We start from the raw sequence: 23290 nt of genomic DNA, 5'->3' as shown, positions 1-23290 counted from the left end.
TAACAGACTAGCTATAACCAGTTAGATGGTAACTTTAAATAACCATTGAATCAAAATAAAATTTTACTCTTTTCTGTGAAATAAGCATGTGATTCAAAATTGCCAAAATTGTTGCTGAATACCCCTCTGACACTGGGTAGTTGCGCCCCTGAGTGAAGTCTCAGTGTGAATCTGACCAGGGGTGTGAGCCCACGACACCAGGGATTGAGGGAATGGAACATGAGAATTGGCTAATGGATTTGGATGGAGACTTGTCGGTTCCCACCCTATCCCACCCGGTGCCTGAATCCTTTGTGGACCATGAGAATTTTCTGGACAATATTCTGCTTGTTTGTTCGGAAGAACCACTGTTTTTGGACTGGGAGCTTTAATTTTCATTAACCTGCATAGACTGTGCCATTGTGACTGTGGCTTTAGCAAGTCTCCTCTCTCCGTCACCACAATGCTCAGCCATTCCTCCAGCCCCATTGCTACTAGATGTCTGCAGCCCTGCGCTGTCTCTGGGGATACCCTGCCAGGATGTCGAGCCTTTCCCAGAGGATCCTGCGGCTCCGCCTCTCGCCTTCGACCTCTTCCCTCCATCTCGGCCTGTCGACCTATCGGCTCCGCCAGAGACCCTCAGCCTAATGGCTCTTCCGGCTTCCCTCATCCCACCGGCTCCCCCTTGGTCTATCGTCACACTGCCTTCGCCACAGACTTTCGGGTCTTTCCTCCCTCCCGTCGGGTACTCCTCTGTCCTTGTTCACACCGTCATCGCCCCAATACTTGGGTGCTCTGGCTCCACCTCCATCGCTTGATTTGATGATGAATCAAACCGCTGATTCCGCGGAACTTGATTCTTCTGTCTTCCTGAACCCACACATGACACTTACTATCTTTAAGCTATTTATGGTATAATATTTTCCAGTATTTTGAATACTGGTTACACTATTTTAAGGTGTCATTAGCCACGTTTCCTCTCGTGATAAGTCATTTAAAAAATCATGGCAACGGACGTTGGTAAGTTTATATATATATGACAGCCACGTCCCGCACTAGACATTATTATTATTATTAAAGAAGGGAACGTAGGCATGTTATCCAAGCATTAATGACAAGGAAAGACCCTTATACTGTGTCTGTGAGCGGCACATATGAAGTGTTTCTGGGTTTTTCTCACTCATTTCTGCTCCGAGGTCTTGATTGTGGCATTTCTTTGAGGTTTAGAATCCAGTATTTCTGTCATTCTTTTGTCTTATATGAATTCAATAAAGAACTCCGTCTCGTATTCTGTCCAAACACACAGCGTCGTCTATGTCAGGTGACCTATAAATGCGCAAAAACTGTTTCCATTGCAGTTTTGCGAAATATTTATTTTCGAATTGCCTGAAAAACCACCTCATGCCAGCGTAAAAACTTTTTTGCGATAAATGGGAGTTTTTGCGAAATTGACGTGTTTCCATTGAGCGTATTTTCAATGCGCAATTTCAATTTGCGCAATTTGAAGGGTAATGGAAACGCGGCTAATGTTACACTGTAATTATACATTTGTGTACTGAGCAATATTAAGTAACTACATGTACTTATAGGGTTAGGATTAGGGTTTGGTTTAGTTTGGTTTAGGGTTAGCTTATAGTTATAACTAGGCCTATAGTAACTACATGTAACATACTGTTTGTAACAATGACACTGTAAAATAAAGTGTTACCAACATACTTTTAAGATTTAAAGTACACTGCAAGTTAAAAAAAAAACATTTGATTTTAATATATATATATATATATATATATATATATATATATATATTTATTTTTTTACTACTGAAACACCAAAAATGTAGTCAACTGTGGATTACACAAGTTGACAAGTGTGGTTTTGTCTTATAGCCAAATATTCCAAAAGCTTTTGGCTACTTTTCTAAAGGCTGTTTGACTCGTTGCTCCAACTTGCTGTTTCAAAATAAAATGTCAACACAAGAAAGAAAACTATGTTTGTTCATTCATTCCATCGGGTCTTTCTTGTAGCTTATCTTTCTTAACTGCACTTTCTTGTTGTTTATCTTTCTTTCTTTCTTAACTGCATTAACAATTTGTACTGTATAGTTCAGTTTAACACACATTAGTATCATTATACAAGAATATTTGAATGAAATTTACAGAAAGCCATGACTGACCATTGACCTATCAGAATCAAGTAATAAACAGAAATGTTGTGTTTTTTTCTCTAAAATCTCATCTTGAAATGTTACATTTCAAACATGGGTGTTTGAAAACAGGCATGTGTTGAATCAGATATCACTCGCTAGAATTGCTTTGTTTTTGGGTGGAGGAATGTGCTATTATAGCATGCTGTTCAGATATGGCTACTCTTGGCAGACATGATCTGGTTTAAATGAGCACAAATTGATGAATTAAGTGTTTCTAGATGTTGTACATTGGCATTGGAGAGTGTTTAATTTGAGGTAGCCATCTGCTCTTCTCATTTACATGATCTGTTCTTGAGGGATTTCATTACACACATTCGTAGCATTAGGATGTTGGTGCACGATGATGTTTCTTTGAGATTTTTGCAGCTTGAAGGAAAGTAGAATGTTAATGAACACCTCAGGATTATAGCATAAATGTCATCTCTTTCTTTAACTACTCAGTCCCTGTTGTCTTTTTCTCCTTCCAGTCCCAATCGACTCCATTCGGGAGGTGTGTGAGGGGAAGCAGTCTGAGATCTTCCAGCGGTATGCTGACGGTAGTTTTGATCCCAACTGCTGCTTCAGCATCTACTATGGCGAGCACATGGCGTCCCTTGACCTGGTGTCAGGTACAGGAGAAGAAGCTCGCACCTGGATCACTGGCCTTAAGTACCTTATGGCCGGCATCAGCGATGAAGACAGTCTGGCCAAACGACAACGCACTCGTGACCAATATCCTTTCTAAAGGAGTTTCAATGACAGAAACTCAATAAAGATGTTGCTATCTACCTTACTATCAATCAGATTTTTAGTAGATTGGGAAACATGAACATGTTTGAACTGTCAGCAGAGTTAGATTCCCTGTTGAGGAAGCTCCAAAACACAAGTTTCTCATAATTTAGTATTTCAAGCTATGCTTTTATAAAATTAGTTCACTACCGTCAACCTATCATTATGAAGACATAGTTACTGTCAAGCCATCATAAAAAAGCAGTTAGCTAGAGTCAAGCTACTGTCCCTGAATCTTCCCAAACTTGTCTTCCTTTTCTGGGAGACGTATAATGCAGTTCAGGATCTTCATCCCTGGGAATCAAATGAATCAGTAGTGACAAAGCCTTTTTATCATGCTACTCATTAAAAAAGAAAAGAAAGGTAGATTGTTACGTAAAAAGATACCCAGTTTTGAAAAAAATATGAGCTATTGTCATACTACTGGTTTAGACATTGTTTGGCAAACTCTAAATTTAAATTCTTGTTATGAAACAGTGCTTAACATAATATTTTGTTGGTGGGCGTGCTTGCCATTCTATGTTCTCAGACCCTTAACTCTTCCCATTACATGGCTGAAGCAGACCTTCGCAGAGGCAGATAAGAATGGAGACGGTTGCCTCAGCATCAGTGAAGTCCTACAGCTCCTGCACAAGCTCAATGTCAACCTGCCCAGACAGAAAGTCAAACAGATGTTTAAGGTAAGCTGACCACCAGGCCATTACGATCAGGAAAATCGGCAGAGATTGATAGAGACTATAGCCACATGCCAAATATTGCCAAATCAACTTTTAAAGGTACAACATCTGCAAAGTTACCAGGGGCTGTTTTAAAACCAACTGACTACTTTCATCAAAGTGTCTTTACCTTTTACATGCTTGAACCGTCAATATATTTTATGGTTTTTGTTATACTTTTTACATAAAGACTAGTCACATTGTAGCTTATTCTGGTCAAAAACACCCACTTAGATAGGAAGTCGCCTTCTTAGTCTGACTGACATGTAAAGTGACCAACCACAGTCTACTTTTTAGATTGTTAGGATCCTAACAGCTACAGTACACCAAAACTATTAGATCCTGCTGGTAATGCTACCAACTATGTCAAAAATGTTGCCAAAATTATGCCAAACCACCAGGAATATTGGATCCAATCTCTTCACCAGATCCCGTCTGAAGATGCCAAAAATGTTAGATCCTTCCAGCTATGCCATGTTGGAATGTTCTGAAATGCCAGGAATCAAATCATCAAATCAACTTTTATTTTTATATAGCACAATAAAAGCAACAGTAGCTGGCCATTGTGCTGTACAACAGGATAAATATCTAATATAAATATCCGTAAAAAAATTATAAAGGGAGTTTACATCAAAAACACCAATCAGAAAATTCAATGTTTTTAACTTAGATTTAAAATCAGACTCTGTGGCTACTAGTCTTAGGGATAGTGGAAGACTATTCCAAAATTTTGGACCAACAATAGAAAAAGCACGGTCACCCTTGGAACCATCAGCAATCTTTGTTGAGATGACCTTAATGATCTAGCAGAGTTATTTAATTTCAAAGATCAGAGAGTTTTTCTTTTCCTTCAATACCCACAGATTGTTCAAGTCATAAGATAAGAATGTTGTGGTCCACCGTATCAAAAGCAGCTCTTAAATCTAAGAGTTAATAAAGCTGACTCAGAAATGTCAGGAATATTGGATCCAATCTTTTCACCATATCCCATCAGAAGATCCCAAAAATGTAAGGTGCTGCCAGCTACGCCATGTTGGATTGTTCCAAAATGTTAGGAATATTGGATCCAAACTCTTCACTAGATCTGTCTGAAGACACCATAAAGGGTAGTTTAATATAACCCTGAAAGCAATGTGGTGTGTTGGCACTGTATTACTTAGTACTAGTTGGTATTTTCCTCAGCCTTGGAAACTCAAAATCAGCCTAGGAAGAAATTGCAGTAGTTAGAGCTTGGTATTTAGAAAATTTGCTTACCATATTTGGAATGTATACACATGAGACAGTCCTGTATTATCATTGCTCCCATTTATCTAGAATTATTCTAATTTGAATATGAAAATACAGATAATTGATCAGCACAGAAGATATTTGCAAAATGCATAATAAACAGTGTTTGACATATCGACATTCCTTTTTTTTTTCTGGGCCACACCATGACCTTCTTATGGTGTGTATGTGTATTGTTCCCACAATGCTCCAAAGCATTTTCCCAGGCCGTCTGGATTATTGTGTGAATATGTGATCGACACCTCAGCTGTTTGCAGGTCACTAAGCTTCACACTTCATCAGCATCCACCCCATCTGCTGTAAATGGACACAGATGGCCTTTAGTGTAAGACACAGTAAACCACAGGGGGGCAATCTGGCCCTGCTATCCAACAACAGAGAGTGACGTCACCTTAAGTCTTTGGCCCTGATTTCTCTGGCTCAACCTCATAAACAACCTGTGTGATTCTCTGTGTGCTGGAATCTTCTGTTTGTTTATTAATTGTGTATAAAACTGAAATCAAATATGTTTGAAATAATTTATAGTAGAGAAAAATGTATCATTTTTAAAAATCGTTTTAGTTTTGTAGTTTTTTTTAAATAATTTATTTAGTATTTTTTTAAATGCACTATATATCGTTTAAAAGTAAAAAGCTATTAAGATTTTTTTGAAAGAATATAATACTTATATTCAGCAAGGTTACATTTAATTGATCAAATGTGACAATAAAAAAAAGTAAAATATTATAAAAAAAAATATCTATTTCAAATAAATGCTGTGCTTTTGAACTTTCTATTCATCAAAGAATCCTGAAAGGACAATGTATCACGGTTTTTATATAGGCCTATTAAGCAGTATGACCATTTTTAAATGTGATAATAATTACTACTAATAATTATTCAAATGAAATAAAATAATTGCTTGAGCACCAAATTAGCATATTAATCAAGTGACACTGAAGATTCAGATTTGCCACCACAGGAATAAATTACATTTTATAATATATTAAAATAGAAAACAGTTATTTTAAATTGTAATAATATTTCACAATTTGACTTCGACATGTAATCTGCACCAATTGTTCTATTGGTGTAAATTATACCTCAATTTATGTTGCTTGTTGTGAAGAGGTGTTTGTCATTTTTCAAACAATTGGACTGGTCTGCCCAATAAAAAAGTGGATTTTTTTTTTTTTTTACATCTAGAGAACAGATTATCATATACATGGGTGGCCTTTTTGACAGTAAGTAACCTAGCAATCACTCGGAATACACTAACAACTGTATGACAATACCCTGACATTTTTAGATTTTTTTTTTAAATGTAATAATTTAATTATAAGTATATTTATTGTATAAAAAGTTCCATTTTTAATTATGTATTTATTTGTAAGGTCCATAATTTAGATACCTCAGTCCTGTACTCAGAGGAAGTGATGCCATCAGTGTGAATGCGGCTCTTCTCGGCATCTTCAGTGTTTGTGACCTGCTTTCACAATTCTCACCATAAAGCACCAATTCTCGGGCGCTTAGCTCAGGGTTTATTACATCCTCCACGCCTCGGCTCACCGCAAGCCTTTGTGTGTGTGTGTTTGACTCAGCAGCTCTCCGGATCAGCGCTGGCGTCTGAGTCTGGGATTCAGTGAGCTGAGAAAACGTTTCTGGGCTCTTATGGGCTGAGAGCTGTAGGAGAGATGTGGAGTCGCTGTTTTTTTTAGGGGTTTGACTTCTCAGCAAGGCCGGGGTTTAATTGTGATAGTGGGTTGCTGTTATTGAATGATCCATTTCTCCAGTTGATTGAAGAGCTGCTGGTTTATCCTCCATCAACCAATGATCAGTGACTGAAGTCATGGATTAGAGGCATATGTGGTATTTTCTGTAAGAGGATCTCTGGATGTAGAACGTGATGAGCAATTTATTTGCATGACATATCTTTACAAAAAAATGATCAGATATGAGGAGGCTAACTCTAAAATTTGTAATAAAAAAAAATCAGGAGAATATGCCATATGAATTTTATAACAAAATTAGCAGTATGTAAAAAGTCATCCAAAAAGAATTGTACACTTATTACAGAAACAGAACCGTTATTACAGTTACAATCCCCTGGAGCAACCAGGGTTTAAAAGAATAGTTAATTCAAAAATGTATTTTTTTCCCCCATTATTTGCCCAATGTGACTCTTTCATTTGTGGAACACAAAAGAAGTTGATTGGCAAAATGTTCACATTGCTCTTTGCAATATAATGAGAGTAAATCGATATGCTCACGGTCAAACTACAAAAAATTACAAAAAGGCATAACCTGTACAGTACAAGTCTTCTGAAGCGGTGCAATAGCTTTATGTGAGAAACAAAAATAATTGTAGTCGTTATTTTCTAAAAAATATTCCCCTCCCCCACAGTTACGAGGCACGTAAGAACCTCGCTGTTTGGCATCATTAACATGAAAATGGAATCTTGATATTTGAATATATGCAATGCAAGTAAAGTAAATTGTAATCCGTTTCTCCCACAAAAAGCCTCATATCGTATGACTTCAAAAGATTTGGAATACCACGCATGAGTCATATAGGCTACTTTTATGGTTCCTTCATGGTGGTTTTCCTTGTTTTTCTGAACTTGACAGCCCCTGAACACTATATGCTTTTGTTGTGTGGACCAGAGCAGCATGAACATTCTTTTAAACGTCTTCTTTTACAATGTTACTTACATGGCAAACAGTTTGATTCACCTTGATGTTCTTTCACTCCAAATTTCTCCATCTTTGATTTTAGGAGGCAGACACTGATGACAACCAAGGCACTCTGGGATTTGAGGAGTTCTGCTCTTTCTATAAGATGATGTCAACACGGCGCGATCTCTACCTGCTGATGCTCACCTACAGCAACCATAAAGACCACCTGGATACAGATGACCTCAAACGCTTCCTTGAGACTGAACAAAAGGTGAGGCGTGGTTGGCAGGTGAAATCCACTTGTAAGATAAAAATACAACAAAATGCTGCAGGTACTGTGAAGCATCAGTCATGCATGTTGTTTTCACGTCTTTTTAACTCAGGCCCATAATTTGATAAGCTCAATGAAAATACAATGTGACCTTTCCATGCTAATGTGACCGTTTATAGGCTTTTTCTCAACATTTTGGAAAGACTGTCCTCACACACCCTCAAATCCTTCTCTTTTATGGTCTTAAAGAACAGCACAGAAGTCAATGAAGCTTTGCTAAGGGGGGCAGCTTAAGATTTATTAGAATTTTTATTAGTGGCCTGAAACACTGTTAACACATTAACAGTACATTAACACTACTTAGTACATTAGCAGGTTGTTCACACTGAAAAATAAAATGTACATTTGCAGTAGTTATGAAATTCCTTGACCTTGTGACCTTGTTTAAACAAATATTTCAGTTTGAGTCCTCTTTTTGGAATAAGTCTGCAATATGGACCGTCTGCAAATGACAGGCATCTACATGCTGTCATATTATGAATCAATTGATTATAAAATTTAAATTCTAAAAATATAAAACACTGATTAAGGTTTATGAAGAAAGCGTTGCGTTACCAACCGTGCATTATGTGTGACTTTGAGAGACTACTTGGTATATTAGAACTTTAAAAAAAATTATCACCATATCTCCTTTTAAATTGAAGTTGTAAAGGTAATAATATGGTGTTAGGTAAATGCTAAACTGAACTGGGGTGCGTCTCCCATACAACAACATAACTCGCTGCTTCACTACCATAGTATGATGCATCGTTGAAGACATCAACTAGCTAGTCTCGACTGTTTCCCGAAACCGTATCGTCGCATATTGGTAGTTCAACCACGTTGGTTAATGATGTCACACAGGTGGTGGAGTAAAAACTACTTTTAATGAATATGTTTGAGATCGAATTAATGCTAGATGTTTTGCTATAAGATATGGACATGACATCTGAGGACTATTTCTCTCAGTTATTTTGCTTTATTTCCAGATTCAATCATTTACATTTATGCATTTAGCATTTTATCCAAAGTGACTTGCATTACATTTCAAGGTACACATTTACATTCTTATCAGTTCTTGCTTTTCCTGGGATTCGAACCCATGACTTTGGCGTTGCAAGCACCAGCGCTCTACTGTTTGAGCTACAGGAAAGCCTCAATCATTGGCTCGTTCTTATTTATATGTATTCTAAATAAAAGATACAGATTTTACAGAATGTCAGCTTTCTTATTTGGCTCAAGATAAGGATTTATTGAGTCCACATGTCACAAAAAACTCTGCTTCTAACCACAGGTCAAGAGCTGTCGTTCAAACCACACAACTTTGCGATGCTGTTTGCGAATGTTCATTAGAACTATGATTTTGGGAAACACAGACTTGTTGAACTATGCTGATAACGAATGAACTTGCGACCAAAGTTGGCTAACGATGCTTTTGGGAAATGCACCCCAGAATGGTGACAGATAAAGAGATGATGGAAGTGTTATGCCTCAACATTCAGGAAATTATTGTATGTCCACATGTCATAACATACAATTGATTGCATGTCATAACTGATTTGTGATTTAATTAGAATATTGCATTCATCTCAAGTGAATTGATATGTTAACAACTATGGATGATATTTAATTCTATTCTAATGTTCATTAACCTATGGAACCTCATTTGTAAAATCAACTCTAATGGTACATTTTCATATTACTTCAACTAGCAAATCAAAAATCCACTTGATGTTTGATTCAAGTGGTGTTTAAAGTAAGTGGTTGACAGAACGCTGATGTTTAAGGCGGTCATTAAAATCTCATTAAAAGTTTAAAAGCATTAATGTACAGCATTATAAAGTAGTAGCATGCAGTCAAATTGAAATTAAACATACACCATTAACTACATAAAATGAGAAAATTAGCATTTCAAGCAAAAATGAGTGACCTTTTCTTCATGATAACACTCCACTCTCATCCATGTCTCAAGTAGTTACCAGCAGAAAAAAAAGTGCCTCTTATCAAACAGCATTGGTTTCTAAATTGACTGTGCAAAATAGAGCTGAGAATAAAGTAGACCAATCCCTTTAAGTTCCACTAGCAGCTAATCATCAACAAGGATGTTGATGTACTGCAGTTTACTCCGTATCCACAGCTGGCAGTATCCCTCCATCCTCCACTGCATTAGCTGGAGGAAATATCTAACACTGATTGGCGTGGATGGGAATCTCATTGACTAATCAGTCCATTTAAACGCCAGCTGTCAGGCGTCACAATCGACTCCAGAGGGGAGATGGGCTAGTTGTGTGAGGATGGCTCCCTGTGGTGTTATTTATCACACATTTCATATGTAATATGAATAAAAATTGTCTGTAACTGTATTAAATGCATGCTTTACACATTTGTAAGTGTTTAATCATTCACTTGTTCATCTTTCTTTACTGTTTGTTTGTGTTTCAGATGACCAGTGTCTCAAAAGAGCACTGCCTCGAAATTGTGTCCAAGTTTGAGCCTTGTCCTGAAAACCAGACACTGGGTGTCCTGGGGATTGACGGTACGGATGTTTTATTTCTAAAATTTAGTTGCACAAATGTTACTTTTTAAGAGGTCAGGAGGTTTAAAGTGTGGTCACATTCCTTTCGATGGGAAATTCACATAATGGACCATTTTTACAACCTGTAATGACACCTTTACATTTAGTTGTTTATATTTCAATTTTTTTTTATGGCACATATATTACTTGGGCATTAAATTACAGATTGACTGGTTTACGCTGCTCTAGAGAATTTCTAATACAATGGCTGAGGGAGTGATGGCAAATTTGACATTTTTCTCTCTTCTGACAAAATCTCTCTCTATATATTTTGGAAAGTCTTAGACCTCAAAAATTATATTTGTTGTAGTTTCCGTTAACTACTATAGAAGTGTATCCAACTATGATGACTTCTGCTTCTGAGAAACCTGGAAATGTAAAAGGTTTCCCATTTCACATCAGAATTAAGTTGGTCATGTGAACTCGGCATGTTTACCAACAGAAAGCTGCTTGGTTTGAAAGTGACTTCTGTGTGAGCACTGATTGATGCATCACTACACTATTGACAGTGGACAATGGACCTTTTCCTCCGCGAATTGTTGCTAATGTGTTTGCGCCTTTAAAGGAGTTTTCAGTTATGTGTCAAGAATAAACTGGATGTTGCTAAAATACTTTAGGAGAAATAAACAGATACAAATAAGTAAATTGGGTAACACTTTATTTTGATGGTCCCTTTTAACATTCTGTTGACTATAAGTAACGTTGCACCTACATGTTAACTAACTCTCATTAGAGTATTAGTTTAACATTCTGTTGACTATAAGTAACGTTGCACCTACATGTCTCATTAGAGTATTAGTTGACTATCTGCTAACTCTTTATTTTGATGCTCCCCAACAGACATTCTACTGACTATAAGTAACTTTGGAACTACATGTCAACTTATTCTAACCCTACCAGTCTACTAATATACAGTAGAGTAGAGTTTCATTGGACCTTAAAGGGTTAGATCACTCGAAAATGAAAATTCTGTCATCAATTTACTTTTTGAAGCAACAAATTGGTAGTTGTGAGGACTGTCAATGGAGGGAAATAAATCGCTCAGATTTCCTTAAAAATATTTTCAATTGTGTTCTGACAATGAACGAAAGTCTTACTGGTTTGGAAAGACATGAGGGTGAGTAATTGATGACAATATTTTCATTTTTGGGTGAACTAACCCTTTAACCCAAACCCTGTGTAAATTGATTAAAATCAGGTATTAATTGATTTGTTGTAGTAGTTTTTTTAACAACAATGTTCAAAATCAATCGACACTGAAAACTTCAGTTTATTTGCAGTCCCATTGTTCAGTGATATGTTCATTTCTCTTTATTAACTACTTTGAATTGAATTGCTGGTGATGAAAATCAAGTTGAAACTTTATAAAAAAATGACATTTTTACATAGGTAGATTCTTTAGTTTTCAAGACTACATTGCATTAGTTTTTCTTTGTACTGCATCAACTAATGTTGACAGGAATTCACAATCTCCTCTAACTGTACCCCACAGGTTTTACAAATTACATGCGCAGTCCTGCTGGGGACATCTTCAACCCTGAGCATTACGAGGTTAACCAGGACATGACGCAGCCACTCAGTAACTACTTCATTGCTTCCTCCCACAACACCTACCTGATGGGCGACCAGCTCATGTCCCAGTCTCGGGTGGATATGTATGCCTGGGTGCTTCAGGCCGGCTGCAGATGTGTGGAAGGTAAGACTGGCCTGATTTTCTATAGTGCGTTTTTAGTGCTGCATCTTAAATAAGTGAATGAATTGTCCACAGTTTGTGATCCAAACTATTCATGAGAAGCAAAGCTCTGTGTGTGATTTGTAAAATATGCTTTAGTTTTCTTGAGAAATACAAAGGAAAAAGTATCAATCACATGTACATTTATTCAATTCATTTAAATGAATCCATTTAATACATTTTAACTTTGTTTTATTATCATCCTTTAGTGGATTGCTGGGATGGGCAGGATGGAGAACCAATCGTACATCATGGCTACACCCTGACTTCCAAAATCCTTTTTAAAGATGTTATTGAGACCATCAACAAATATGCATTCATCAAAACCCAGTAAGAGACATTGGATATATTGGATATTAACTGATTCAGAAGGTTATAGGTAGTGGTCGACTGAGATATAAACAACTAACAGACTTTGTGACTTTTTTTAAGCTGAGAAGAGCAAAACAAAGTATGTATAATTATTTCGAGTCAATTAAAGCAATTTTCAGTGTACACACACAAAGTTATTATGATTACGGGCCAAGCACTGACGCTGCTTCTTCCGCCATGAAAGTCTAAGCTAAGGCAGCCCACAGAACCGCTTGTGGAAAAGTTATGAAATTTGGCACACAGATAGAGGACAGTCTGAAGGACAGTCTGAACAGTTACCATAGCAAATTGGGAGTCTCTAACTCAAACCCCTCAAGCGCCACCAAATGTCCAAATTTTCACTAATGTTTATGCTAAGAACTTTTGAAATGTAAGGGCTAGAAACAAAACAGAAACAAAAATGTTTCCTCTGATTCTTTGGCTCAAGACAGTTCAAATGCAACCTATGATGTCATTTTCCATCATGAAAATGATTCCGTAATTTTGAATTTGATGAAAAACCTACATTTTCAAAATCCTAGAACGCTGCTCCAAATTTCACGAAAATCGAATTAGATCAACTTCAGACCATGCCAACAAAAAGTTATGGAATTCAAGTTGATTTTGTCAAACCGTTCATGTTGATGGCTTTTTCTTATTCTTTTTAGTTGTATAATTAAATACATATACATTTACATTTTTCAATTTCTGTATCTGTGAACAAATTACAATAATGAGATAATTAAACAGAAATCATAAGAAGCTGCTAAAACACTTTAATCAATTTATTATCTTGCCATATAATATATGCATGCTTAATACATAGATGTATATAGATGTATGCTTAAATCATGTGTCTATACACACACACAAGCACATACATATATATTTTGCTTTTCCGGCGTATATATGAGAGAGGACAACTGAAGTTACTCTGAAGTTTTTTTGAAGGTTTATGTGCCTGACAGCTGGCAGTGAAGGACAATCAATGCTAGCCCACAGTCACGCTGTTTTTGCAATTTCCCATTCTCTGAGCCTGACGACAGCACTGTTGAGCAGAGGGTCTAGGGAAAGTGTGAACGTGTGTGTCCACATGAACATTTCACACTGACAGCTTGTTTCTACATGACTTCCTCCATCGCTATGAGTTTCAGGTGTTGTTGTTGCTAAAGGTCATAATGCAACAAAGCCGCACACTGTTAAGGCTTCTTGTAGGTCGCAGTAAACAAAAAGCTATTTTGTGATAATGTGTCATTCATATGTCAGATGTGATATGCATCTGTTATGTGTATATTTGGCTTGCCATATTAGCATGTTTTTTTTATATAAACTGCAATGGCAGTAAAAGTACACAGTTAGCAGTATCTAGGGCTATTTGTTTTCACTTATGGATCTAGGTTTCTTGTACCAAAAATAGTGTTTTCCACAAATAGAGTACGAAATGAGACTTGAAATCACTGAAAATAATTATTGCTTAACCATCAGAAATGTTGTTTTTCCACCTTGCATAAGGATACAACTAAATATTACATGAGCTGTTTTATTTTAAGCCATAAAGATTCTGAAGATTTCTGCATAAGCTATTTGAAGCTTTGGCCACCTTTTTTTTTTAATTGTAAGCTGTTGTTTTAAACGTACATTAAGCGATTTCTGAGAAACACTGTTGATATTTTAAATCAACCCAAAAACACACACCCCCTCCCTTCATTGCTCCGCCCCCAAAATGCACAAACACGCAATGCAAGAGTGGATGTCTCTTTATCATAGCTGAAGCGAGGCAAAATAATGCTTAAATAAAGAGACAAAAAAAAAAATCCTGTCCTGTTACTATAGCTAACATTACAGCAACAGCATATCTTGGTTCTGTGAAACAACGAAACCAGTGTTCCTCATGTATGTAGCAGAATCAACGCAACCTCAGCATCCATTTTCAGCCATCTTTCTTTCTACAGTCTTTGTTCAAATCTCCCTCTTGCTCACTCTCTCTCCCCCTCCCTCATGAGTGGACACGCCCCCTACTGCTGATTGGCTAAGTGTGTTTTGGTGCTCGAGCCAATCCACTTTTAACAGCGTTTCTCAGGAAATGCTTACTACACCTTTAAGCATTCTGTCTCAAACCTGAATGACATTTTAAGTCTTTTTATTAGCCTCACTATTATCATAGATATGTAAATGCATGTTTTTGGACTGTATTTCCTCAGGTATCCAGTGATTCTGTCCATTGAGAATCACTGCAGTGTCCCTCAGCAAAAGAAGATGGCTCAGTATCTGACTGAAGTGTTTGGTGATAAACTGGACGTATCCTCCATCCCCACAGACCCATCTGGAGTCCTGCCTTCACCTGAAGACCTAAAAGGCAAAATACTCATCAAGGTACCTGTCAATTTTTTTTTTTTTTTTTTTTTACAAATGTTCATTCAAAAGCAGCAAATTTATGGTTATGTTCAGATGATGACTGCACTCACTCTGATGTAAAACAAGCATGGTGTAAAACAAATTATTTGTATAAACATACACAGTATAATTAACTATTACTATACTATAATTAAGCTACTAGAATAGAATATGCAAAAATATGCTTTCAATTTATTTTATGCAAATTAAAAAAGTGCATGGTATTAAAACTGTACTGTTTTATTTTATTTGATTGTTTTGGTGCTAAATATGTTGCTTATTTTTCTCTGAAAATGTTATTATGTGTAATCTTTTACCAAAGAATAAGAGAAATGTCTGCTGTTGTTGGTCGTTTTCTATCAGAAAAACTTTTAGAGCAGCAAAACCGTAGAGTCTTAATGATATAAAATCTATTTGCTGAAGTCCAGCCCTCTCCTGTGCTTTTAATAAAGTGTGAGGTTTGGAAATTGGGCCGTAGATAGAGCAGCTCGGCAAGCGAATTGGCGCTATAATTGGAAGGCAGACTGACGTTCCCACTAGAAAGTGAATCCTGAACTGTAAACTGGGCCAGCCGGTCGTATTGACAAATTGCTCGGCACAGGCTGTGAATCATGGAGCACGTGGCTCCTGGGAGCCCAGAAAACAGACTGTGTGTTATAATGCACTCTCATCGCAGCTCAATCGTTGAATTTGACTGGAATTTTGCTTTGTTACCGTTGAACAAAGCTATAATATATACTTAAATGTTTTCGACTCTACCCAAAAATGAAAATTCTGTCACCACCCTCATTTCGTTTCAAACTTGTATGAATTTCTTTCTTCTGAGGAACACAAAAGAAGATGTTTTGAAAAATGTTGGTAACGGTTCCCATTGACTTCCTTTTCTATGGACAAAACAATTCAATGGAAGTCAACGGGAACCAAAACTCTTTGGTTATCAACATTCTCCAAAAATATCTTCTTTTGTGTTCTGCAGAAGGAAGAACAGGTTTCATATAGGTTTGGAACAACATAAGGGTGAATACATTTTTTTGGGGTAGAGCATACCTTTAGGTTTAATTGATAGATTTAGTTTCATTTTAAGTAGTACAAAAGTTACAATACTTTGAATTTAATCCCTGATGATGAAAATCAAAAACTAATAAAACTGGGTATAGAGTTAAAAAGATTTTACATTGTGTTAATGCAACGTCAAAGCCAATAAACAACGCGAACTAACAGCACACACTAAATCTAATTACACACAGTTTGACCCTCTATTGATTTACCCATTTCTGTCTATCTATCACTGACCTCTTTCTGTTAATGTCCCTGTCAGTGTCAGTGCTGCATCTCTGTAGTACATAGATTAGTGCTGTTCTGTGCACTTTAATCATACTTTTTACTGATAAAGCAAAACCGATAAGAACCGGGATGTCCCCTGGGTTTTAATTGTCTTGTAAGATGCTGTTACTTCTATAACACCCTTGGGCCAGAAACATTCTCTACAGAAATGCAGATAAAAATGCATTTAGTATAGCAAGTAGGCAGTTATATGTACTTGCATCATGCGTTCGTGCAGTAGCAAAGCTCAGTCCTCAAAGGGGTGATAAAGTTTCTTTCAAATGTCTGTCTGCTTCCAAAATAGCATACTCTCTAAATAAGTTCTTTTGAATAAGTAATTACTTAGAGACCACTAAAAAAGTATTTTTTTTATATATAGTATACATGTGTTATATGAATGTAAAACTGTTCATGCAACTTGTACTTGTGTTGGGTTATACATTGCATCATGATAAACACAAACATGAAATCAAGCTTTGGTAGCTAAAAACATTTGCTTTCAAACATTTGTGTATAGATCCTAGTAGAGATTTTTTGCTACAAGAAACCGAGAGTCAGATTACTAATAGCTTGAACCAGCGCAAACCCTCTTTTGGCGTCAGGATTTACTAAAGACACACAGTGAAAAATTTGCTCTGAAAAGGCATGCACAGTTATTTTTGCGACTGACCTTATTGCATATGCATTTGTAGGAGAGGAAAGTTTTTAAATGTATCATGCAAGGTGATTTACTAAGGTTTGCGCTAGTTAATTCACTGGTTTTTGCACCATTATTTACTGCCCAAAGCATGTCTTAAACCAGATGCTAATTTGGGCTGCTCTTGCATTGGTCATTATTGAAATGATCCGGCTGTGTCTGTGTTCTTTAATTTGTTGTCAGTAGATTGCGCACAGAACTTTCCATTCCCATCAGCGTTTTCTTTTTTTAAATTGCGCTCTCATGCTAATTTGCCCTGTTTTGCATATCTGGCCCCAACTCTTCCAATTACTGCCAATGTGTCCTTACACTGTGTCCTAATGTAATTACTCTGGTTCTACTTGCACCACTCAGAGCGGGATTCGAACCAGCATTTCTGGCATGGAAGGCTAGCGTGCTAACAAGGACGCTAAAGACCACAGCGTCTACAGAGTCAGACGCTAATGCGCCTCTTGGGGCCAGGGGAGTGAGGTATACTCGCACAGCTCTTACTAGCTTGCCTCTGGTACACTCGCCCCCCTAAACCTCACTCCCATCCGGGTCACGGCACCAATGTAACCCTTTCATTTCTACTCGCAACGCTCCAAGCAGGATTCCAACTGCCGTATCTGGCATGGGAGGAGAGCGCGCTAACAAAGACGCTTAAGACCGCAGCCTCTAGAGTCAGTCGCTAGTGCGCCTCGAGGCCAGGAGAGTGAGGTTTACTTGCACAGCTCTTTCTAGCTTGCCTCCGTTACACTAACATTTCCTGAAAAAATAAATTAAAATGAAAAATTATTTGAAAATAGACAACAACAGCCAATCAGGGTAAAAAAAAAAAAAAAAAAAAGATGTTTAACCTACAGCTGTGCGAAATACGATTTTGGGCCATGTTATATTTCACTGTAGGTTAGGAACTGGATTCCAGAGTATTTTTGTTAGTGTCATCATATTATAGTTTATGAATGGTTGAAAGTGATTGCTCATTAAAACCACCTAATCAGCACCAGAAAGACATAAATGATGTTTACTTTGCCTTGATGATGTCTTAAAGGCCACATTTAGTTCTGCAACATTAGTGTCAACAAAGGAATTACAAAAATAATAGGTGTGTTCGACTTTGTGCTGCTAATCAGTGTCTAACTTAAAGCTGTGCATGTTAGTTGAAATTATGCAGACACATAATTTTCACGTTTTCTATTTGTTTCATAGGGTAAAAAACTGGCTGCAAATATAGACGAGAACGCAGAGGAGGGGGATGTGTCTGATGAAGACAGTGCAGATGAGATGGAGGACGACTGTAAGCTGATGAATGGAGATGTAAGTAATGTTAGATGATTGTATTTTAAATTATACTTTGTGGAAAAAATGTGTTAACTTTTAAGTAATCCGATCAAACAATGAGAGAGTAGCTAATGTTCATTCAACACACTGGAAATAGAAGGGCAAATCGAGTGCATTGTGGGATACAACATTCCATGATGTCCGCTGTTATATTATACGCTGCACATTTTGGCATATGCAGTAGGTCATTAATATACAGAATATACTATATCATTTATAAATATAAGATTTTAGTATTATGAACTCTGATGAAACATTTGTTTCTTCAAGAACTCTGATTGTGTATTTTTAATTAAAATACTAATACTACAAAAAATATAGTTATGTTTTCTTATAATTGTCCTTCATAAATGTTTTTTCATATTATAGTAATAGGAATGAGAGTTTTTTCACATTATAGAACTATTACTAACAGTTGGTGGAGAGATTTAATGTGTTTATTTATCATGAAAATAATGTCATTAGTCTTATAATGTGTTTTATTATTATTGTTTCATTTAGGGTTAAAATATCCCCTAGACATATTCTTGAAAGTTTAAGGAGAATTACCCTAATCCTCAATTCTTCAAGTCCTTCTATGTCTGGCATGTTATTTTAGCAGCACATTTCAATCGTACTGCTTGCAAAAGGCTCTTAGAGAAACCTCAAAGGCTCATGCATTTTAGATGAAAGTTCCTCTCTCTTTTAAGTGGCGTAATGTAAAAATAAAGGAGGCATTTTTGTAAGTGAATATTTGTCATGAATTTTTCTGTGTGTGTAAAATTGGGTCAAGGACTTAAGTTGAACTGACCTGGATATTTTGATGAATTCATATTTTGACCTTGATGTTCTCTGTAGAAAGCTGAAGATGCTATTGCAATGCTAATTTTAAGGCGTCACATGAGGTCCATTCAAATTCAGTTCTCTCTGTGTCTCCCACTTTCCAGACATCTATGAACAGGAAGCAGGCGGAAAATGTTGCAAAGAAAAAATTAGATAACCTCATGAAGGAGTCAAAGATTCGTGACCGGGAAGATCCAGACAACTTTACCATGGCAGCCCTGCCGCCCACGGGAAAACATGACAAATCACCGCAGAAGGTTAATACGCTGTACTTGACCCAAACTGCTTACATGTCACTCCCCCCTTTCCAGGAAACACAGCAAAAAAATCATGTATTCTCAGTATTTTTGTCTTGTTTTCCAGTACAAATATCTAAACATTCTTAAATCAAGCTGCATTTACTTGAGAAGCAAAACAATTTAGTCTTAATAAACAATCAAAATTAAGTGAGTTTATGTGTAAAATAATAACAAATATCTGTCTGTAAGTAAAGAAAAATGATTTTATACTCCATTTGAATTTTTGAATTTTATTGTTTCTGACCCCTCTGAGAGATATTTTTTTATTATTATTTTAAGGTTTCAGAATACAATTTTAAGTAATTTTGCTTCTCAAGTAAAATGATCTTTATTTAAGAATTTTTAGGTATTTGTACTGGAAAACAAGACAAAAATACTGAGCAAGTACTTTAATTAGGTTAGTTCTGCCCTTGTGTGGTTATAATGTGGTTATTTAAGGACTTACTTGAGGCCTAATATTTAAATAAGACAACTACACAGGACTGCTACACTGCCGTCCTTGACGGCCCACAGAGAAATAGGCAAGGGGGGCAATATGATATATTTTTGTAGCATTTTCCCCTGAAGTCCACCCTCTCCCAGTCTATTTAATGTACCTTTTAAGATTTCTAAATCTAAATGACCTATGTTATAGCTAAGTAGCTAAGTTAGTTCACACTGTCATTCATCAAGGTGGATCAATTTGCTAAATACTGAATAATGGGTTTATGTGTAAATGTGGATGATCATATCTTATTTGAGGCTTATTTGTCTTGCATAGTAAGGACATTGAAATAAATGTATTTTGTTAGTGTTAGAGTATGTCTACAGCACAATCAATCATTTAGAAAGAGCAAGAACAATCCTGTTTGAATAGGTTGCTACCGCCACCTAGTGATCATTGTGTCAAAGAATAAGTCTGTTGTCCATCCGCGGCAGAAAGTGTATCTATTGTTACTGTAACTGCACACTGTAAGTGTTTAACTGTCATGATAATGTCTAGTGTATATTTGGTATATTTAGTTTATACACCCCTGTCCAGATTTTCACTGCTATGCATCAATATTTTGAATTCAGGGGAAAGCAGAAGACAGTACTGACACTGGAGATGAGGCCAACGTCGGTGGCAACAAACGTGTGTCTAAATCTTTCATGGGGAGCTTTTCCAAACGCAAGGTACTTACAGATTACTTAGCAAATGCACCCACATTCAACAAAACAATGTTTCTTCCCATAATAACACACTGCACACACTGAAAAATACATCCTCTGCTGCATAGATCAATTATTCATACTGAATGAATGATTAATAGAAATAATAAAATGTGTGTATACAGCTCTCTGGAATACTTGATTCAGCTGTGTAATAAATGCTTTGTGAGTCCTGGCCACCCATTCAAGGTTTATTTTCCAATAGTGTTCGGCTATCTCTTACATATTGACTTAATTAACACTGCATCACCTCAACTCCATCTGTGCACTGTAGAAAAAGACGAGTAAACTGAAAAAATCCTCCAGTTTTGAGGATACGGACACCGATCAGGAGAGCTCGGGTGGGGCGTCTAAAGCACCAGCGCATCACAGCAGGTACCATTAGAACTGTTCATCATGTGTGAATTTATACAGTATACTGTATAGTCAGTTAAATATTTCAATATTTTGTGTTGATATGCTTCAACCTTCATGTAACTGTAACTGTAATCTATTTCAACAGAAAGAAAAAAACCATGAAGTTGTCAAGAGCACTTTCTGATCTGGTATACACTAAATCTGTCGGCATACCTGACTTTGAGGCACAAGGTGAGAAGAACAGAAAATATATGTGAAAATCTCTTAACATTTGCACACAGAACACTTCCTGTGAGGTTGATGAAAACTGTATTCTTTATTTAGGCTCTAGAGTGAAACTCCATTGAGCACTTAACCAATCGAGGAATCCATTAGAAATGTTTATTTTATTAAAGGATTAGTTAACTTCAGAATTAAAATTTCCTGAGAATTTACTCATCCCCACGTCATCCAAGATGTTCCTGTCTTTCTTTCTTCAGTCGAAAAGAAATTAAGGTTTTTGAGGAAAACATTTCAGGGTTTTTCTCCATAAAGTGGACTTCAACGGTTATCAACACCGTCCAGATTGCAGTTTCAATGCAGCTTCGAAGGCTCTATATGATCCCAGCTGAGGAATAAGGGTCTTATCTAGAGAAACGATTGGTCATTCCCCCCACCCCCCCAAAAAAAAATGCTTGTCTTGCACTAGCTCTGCGACCCGCCACGCATTACGTAATCACGTTGAAAGATCACACGTGACATCGGCGGATGCACCGACCTCATGTTTACAAAGCGAACGTGCAAGGACACGTAGTATTTTTTTATGGTCAAACACCATTTTTTATGGTCATAGTATCAAACACCATTGATAGTTTTTATGGTCAAACACCATTTACAACAAAAAATTATAATAATAAAAGGTAAAACAACTTCAAAATCGAATGATTTTGAAGTTGGAGTCAAGTCACCTTTATTTTTATATGGAGACGAGTTTTTTGAGGATAAGTGCCGATGGCTGTCGTGTCGATGTGGCCTTCACAAGGCTGATGAGGCTGGGACTTCATGGATGCGTCATGGATGGGTCCAGGCGCAGGTCCACCATCTGATCTGGATACGGCCGGAATCCGGCTGAATTCAGTTAACAGGGGAGGGACTGCTTGACACTTCAGGACTGCGTTGTCATCGTGTCCAGACGCAGGTCCTTCATCAGATCTGGATACAGCCTGGATCCGGCGGACTGCGGTAAACCTCGGGATAAACAGAGAGACTAATATTAGCGTAGACGCCATCCTTCTTATGATGTAACAAGTACATCAGGATTTATGGGGAGTGTTCCCGGTTCCGGTTGACCTGATCTATGCAGCCTAACATTGAATTATAGAAATTTATAATGTGTTATGTGAATGCTAGGTCAAAGAGATGTGTTTTTAGTCTAGATTTGAACTGACAGAGTGTGTCTGCTTCCCGGACAATGTTATGAAGATTGTTCCAAAGTTTTGGTGCTAAATAGGAGAAGGATCTACCGCCAGCAGTCGATTTTGATATTCTAGGTATTATCAACTTGCCAGAATTTTGGGATCGCAATAGACGTGAAGGACTATAATGCGTTAAGAGTTCGCTCAAGTACTGCGGAGCTAAACCATTTAGTGCTTTGTAAGTAATCAGCAATATTTTAAAATTGATGCAATGTTTAATAGGGAGCCAATGCAGTGTTGACAGAACTGGGCTAATATGGTCATACTTCCTGGTTCTGGTAAGAACTCGAGCTGCTGCGTTTTGAACCAGCTGTAGTTTGTTTATTAAGCGTGCAGGGCAACCACCCATAATAACATTACAATAATCTAGCCTTGATGTCATGAACGCATGAACTAATTGTTATGCATTTTTCATTGAGAGCATATGACGTAATTTAGATACATTTTTAAGATGAAAAATGCGGTTTAACAGATACTAGACACGTGACTTTCAAATGAAAGATTGGTATCAAATCTTTTTGATACTCGCCCTACCCTACATTTTTTAACTGGGAAATGCGTGATCTTTCAACGTGATTACGTAATATGTGGCGCATCGCAGAGCTAGTGCAAGACGAGCATTTGTGGTTAAAAAGTATACTTGTTTTTTTTGTTTGTTTGTTTCTCTAGATAAGACCTTTATTCCTCGGCTAGAATCGTGTAGAGCCTTTGAAGCTGCATTGAAAATGCAATTTGAACCCCATTGAAGTCCACTATATGGTGAAAAATCCTGAAATGTTTTCCTCAAAAACCTTAATTTCTTTTCGGCCGAAGAAAGAAAGACATTAGCATTGGATGGCATGGGGATGAGT

The 23290-nt window shown here is 37.0% G+C and overlaps 1 protein-coding gene across 1 annotated transcript in view; it reads left to right on the top strand.

Annotated features, from left to right (window-relative positions):
* plch2a (phospholipase C, eta 2a) overlaps positions 1 to 23290 on the top strand; it is a gene marked incomplete at its 3' end in the record, with an annotated part of 135515 nt that overhangs the window by 94808 nt on the left and 17417 nt on the right. The window contains exons 3-14 of the mRNA XM_081348450.1: positions 2653 to 2896; positions 3483 to 3633; positions 7712 to 7882; positions 10364 to 10457; positions 11989 to 12192; positions 12438 to 12558; positions 14781 to 14952; positions 18185 to 18292; positions 19243 to 19395; positions 20494 to 20592; positions 20903 to 21003; positions 21131 to 21238. Of these exons, the coding sequence (XP_081204576.1) occupies positions 2653 to 2896; positions 3483 to 3633; positions 7712 to 7882; positions 10364 to 10457; positions 11989 to 12192; positions 12438 to 12558; positions 14781 to 14952; positions 18185 to 18292; positions 19243 to 19395; positions 20494 to 20592; positions 20903 to 21003; positions 21131 to 21238 (1726 nt within the window). The remainder of the gene's footprint in view (positions 1 to 2652; positions 2897 to 3482; positions 3634 to 7711; positions 7883 to 10363; positions 10458 to 11988; positions 12193 to 12437; positions 12559 to 14780; positions 14953 to 18184; positions 18293 to 19242; positions 19396 to 20493; positions 20593 to 20902; positions 21004 to 21130; positions 21239 to 23290) is intronic.

The sequence above is a fragment of the Scardinius erythrophthalmus genome (genome assembly GCF_964197995.2).
Source record: "Scardinius erythrophthalmus genome assembly, chromosome: 20".
Taxonomy (NCBI): domain Eukaryota; kingdom Metazoa; phylum Chordata; class Actinopteri; order Cypriniformes; family Leuciscidae; genus Scardinius; species Scardinius erythrophthalmus.
Note: the sequence above shows the minus strand (reverse complement) of the source record. Positions and strands in the feature narration are given on the sequence as shown.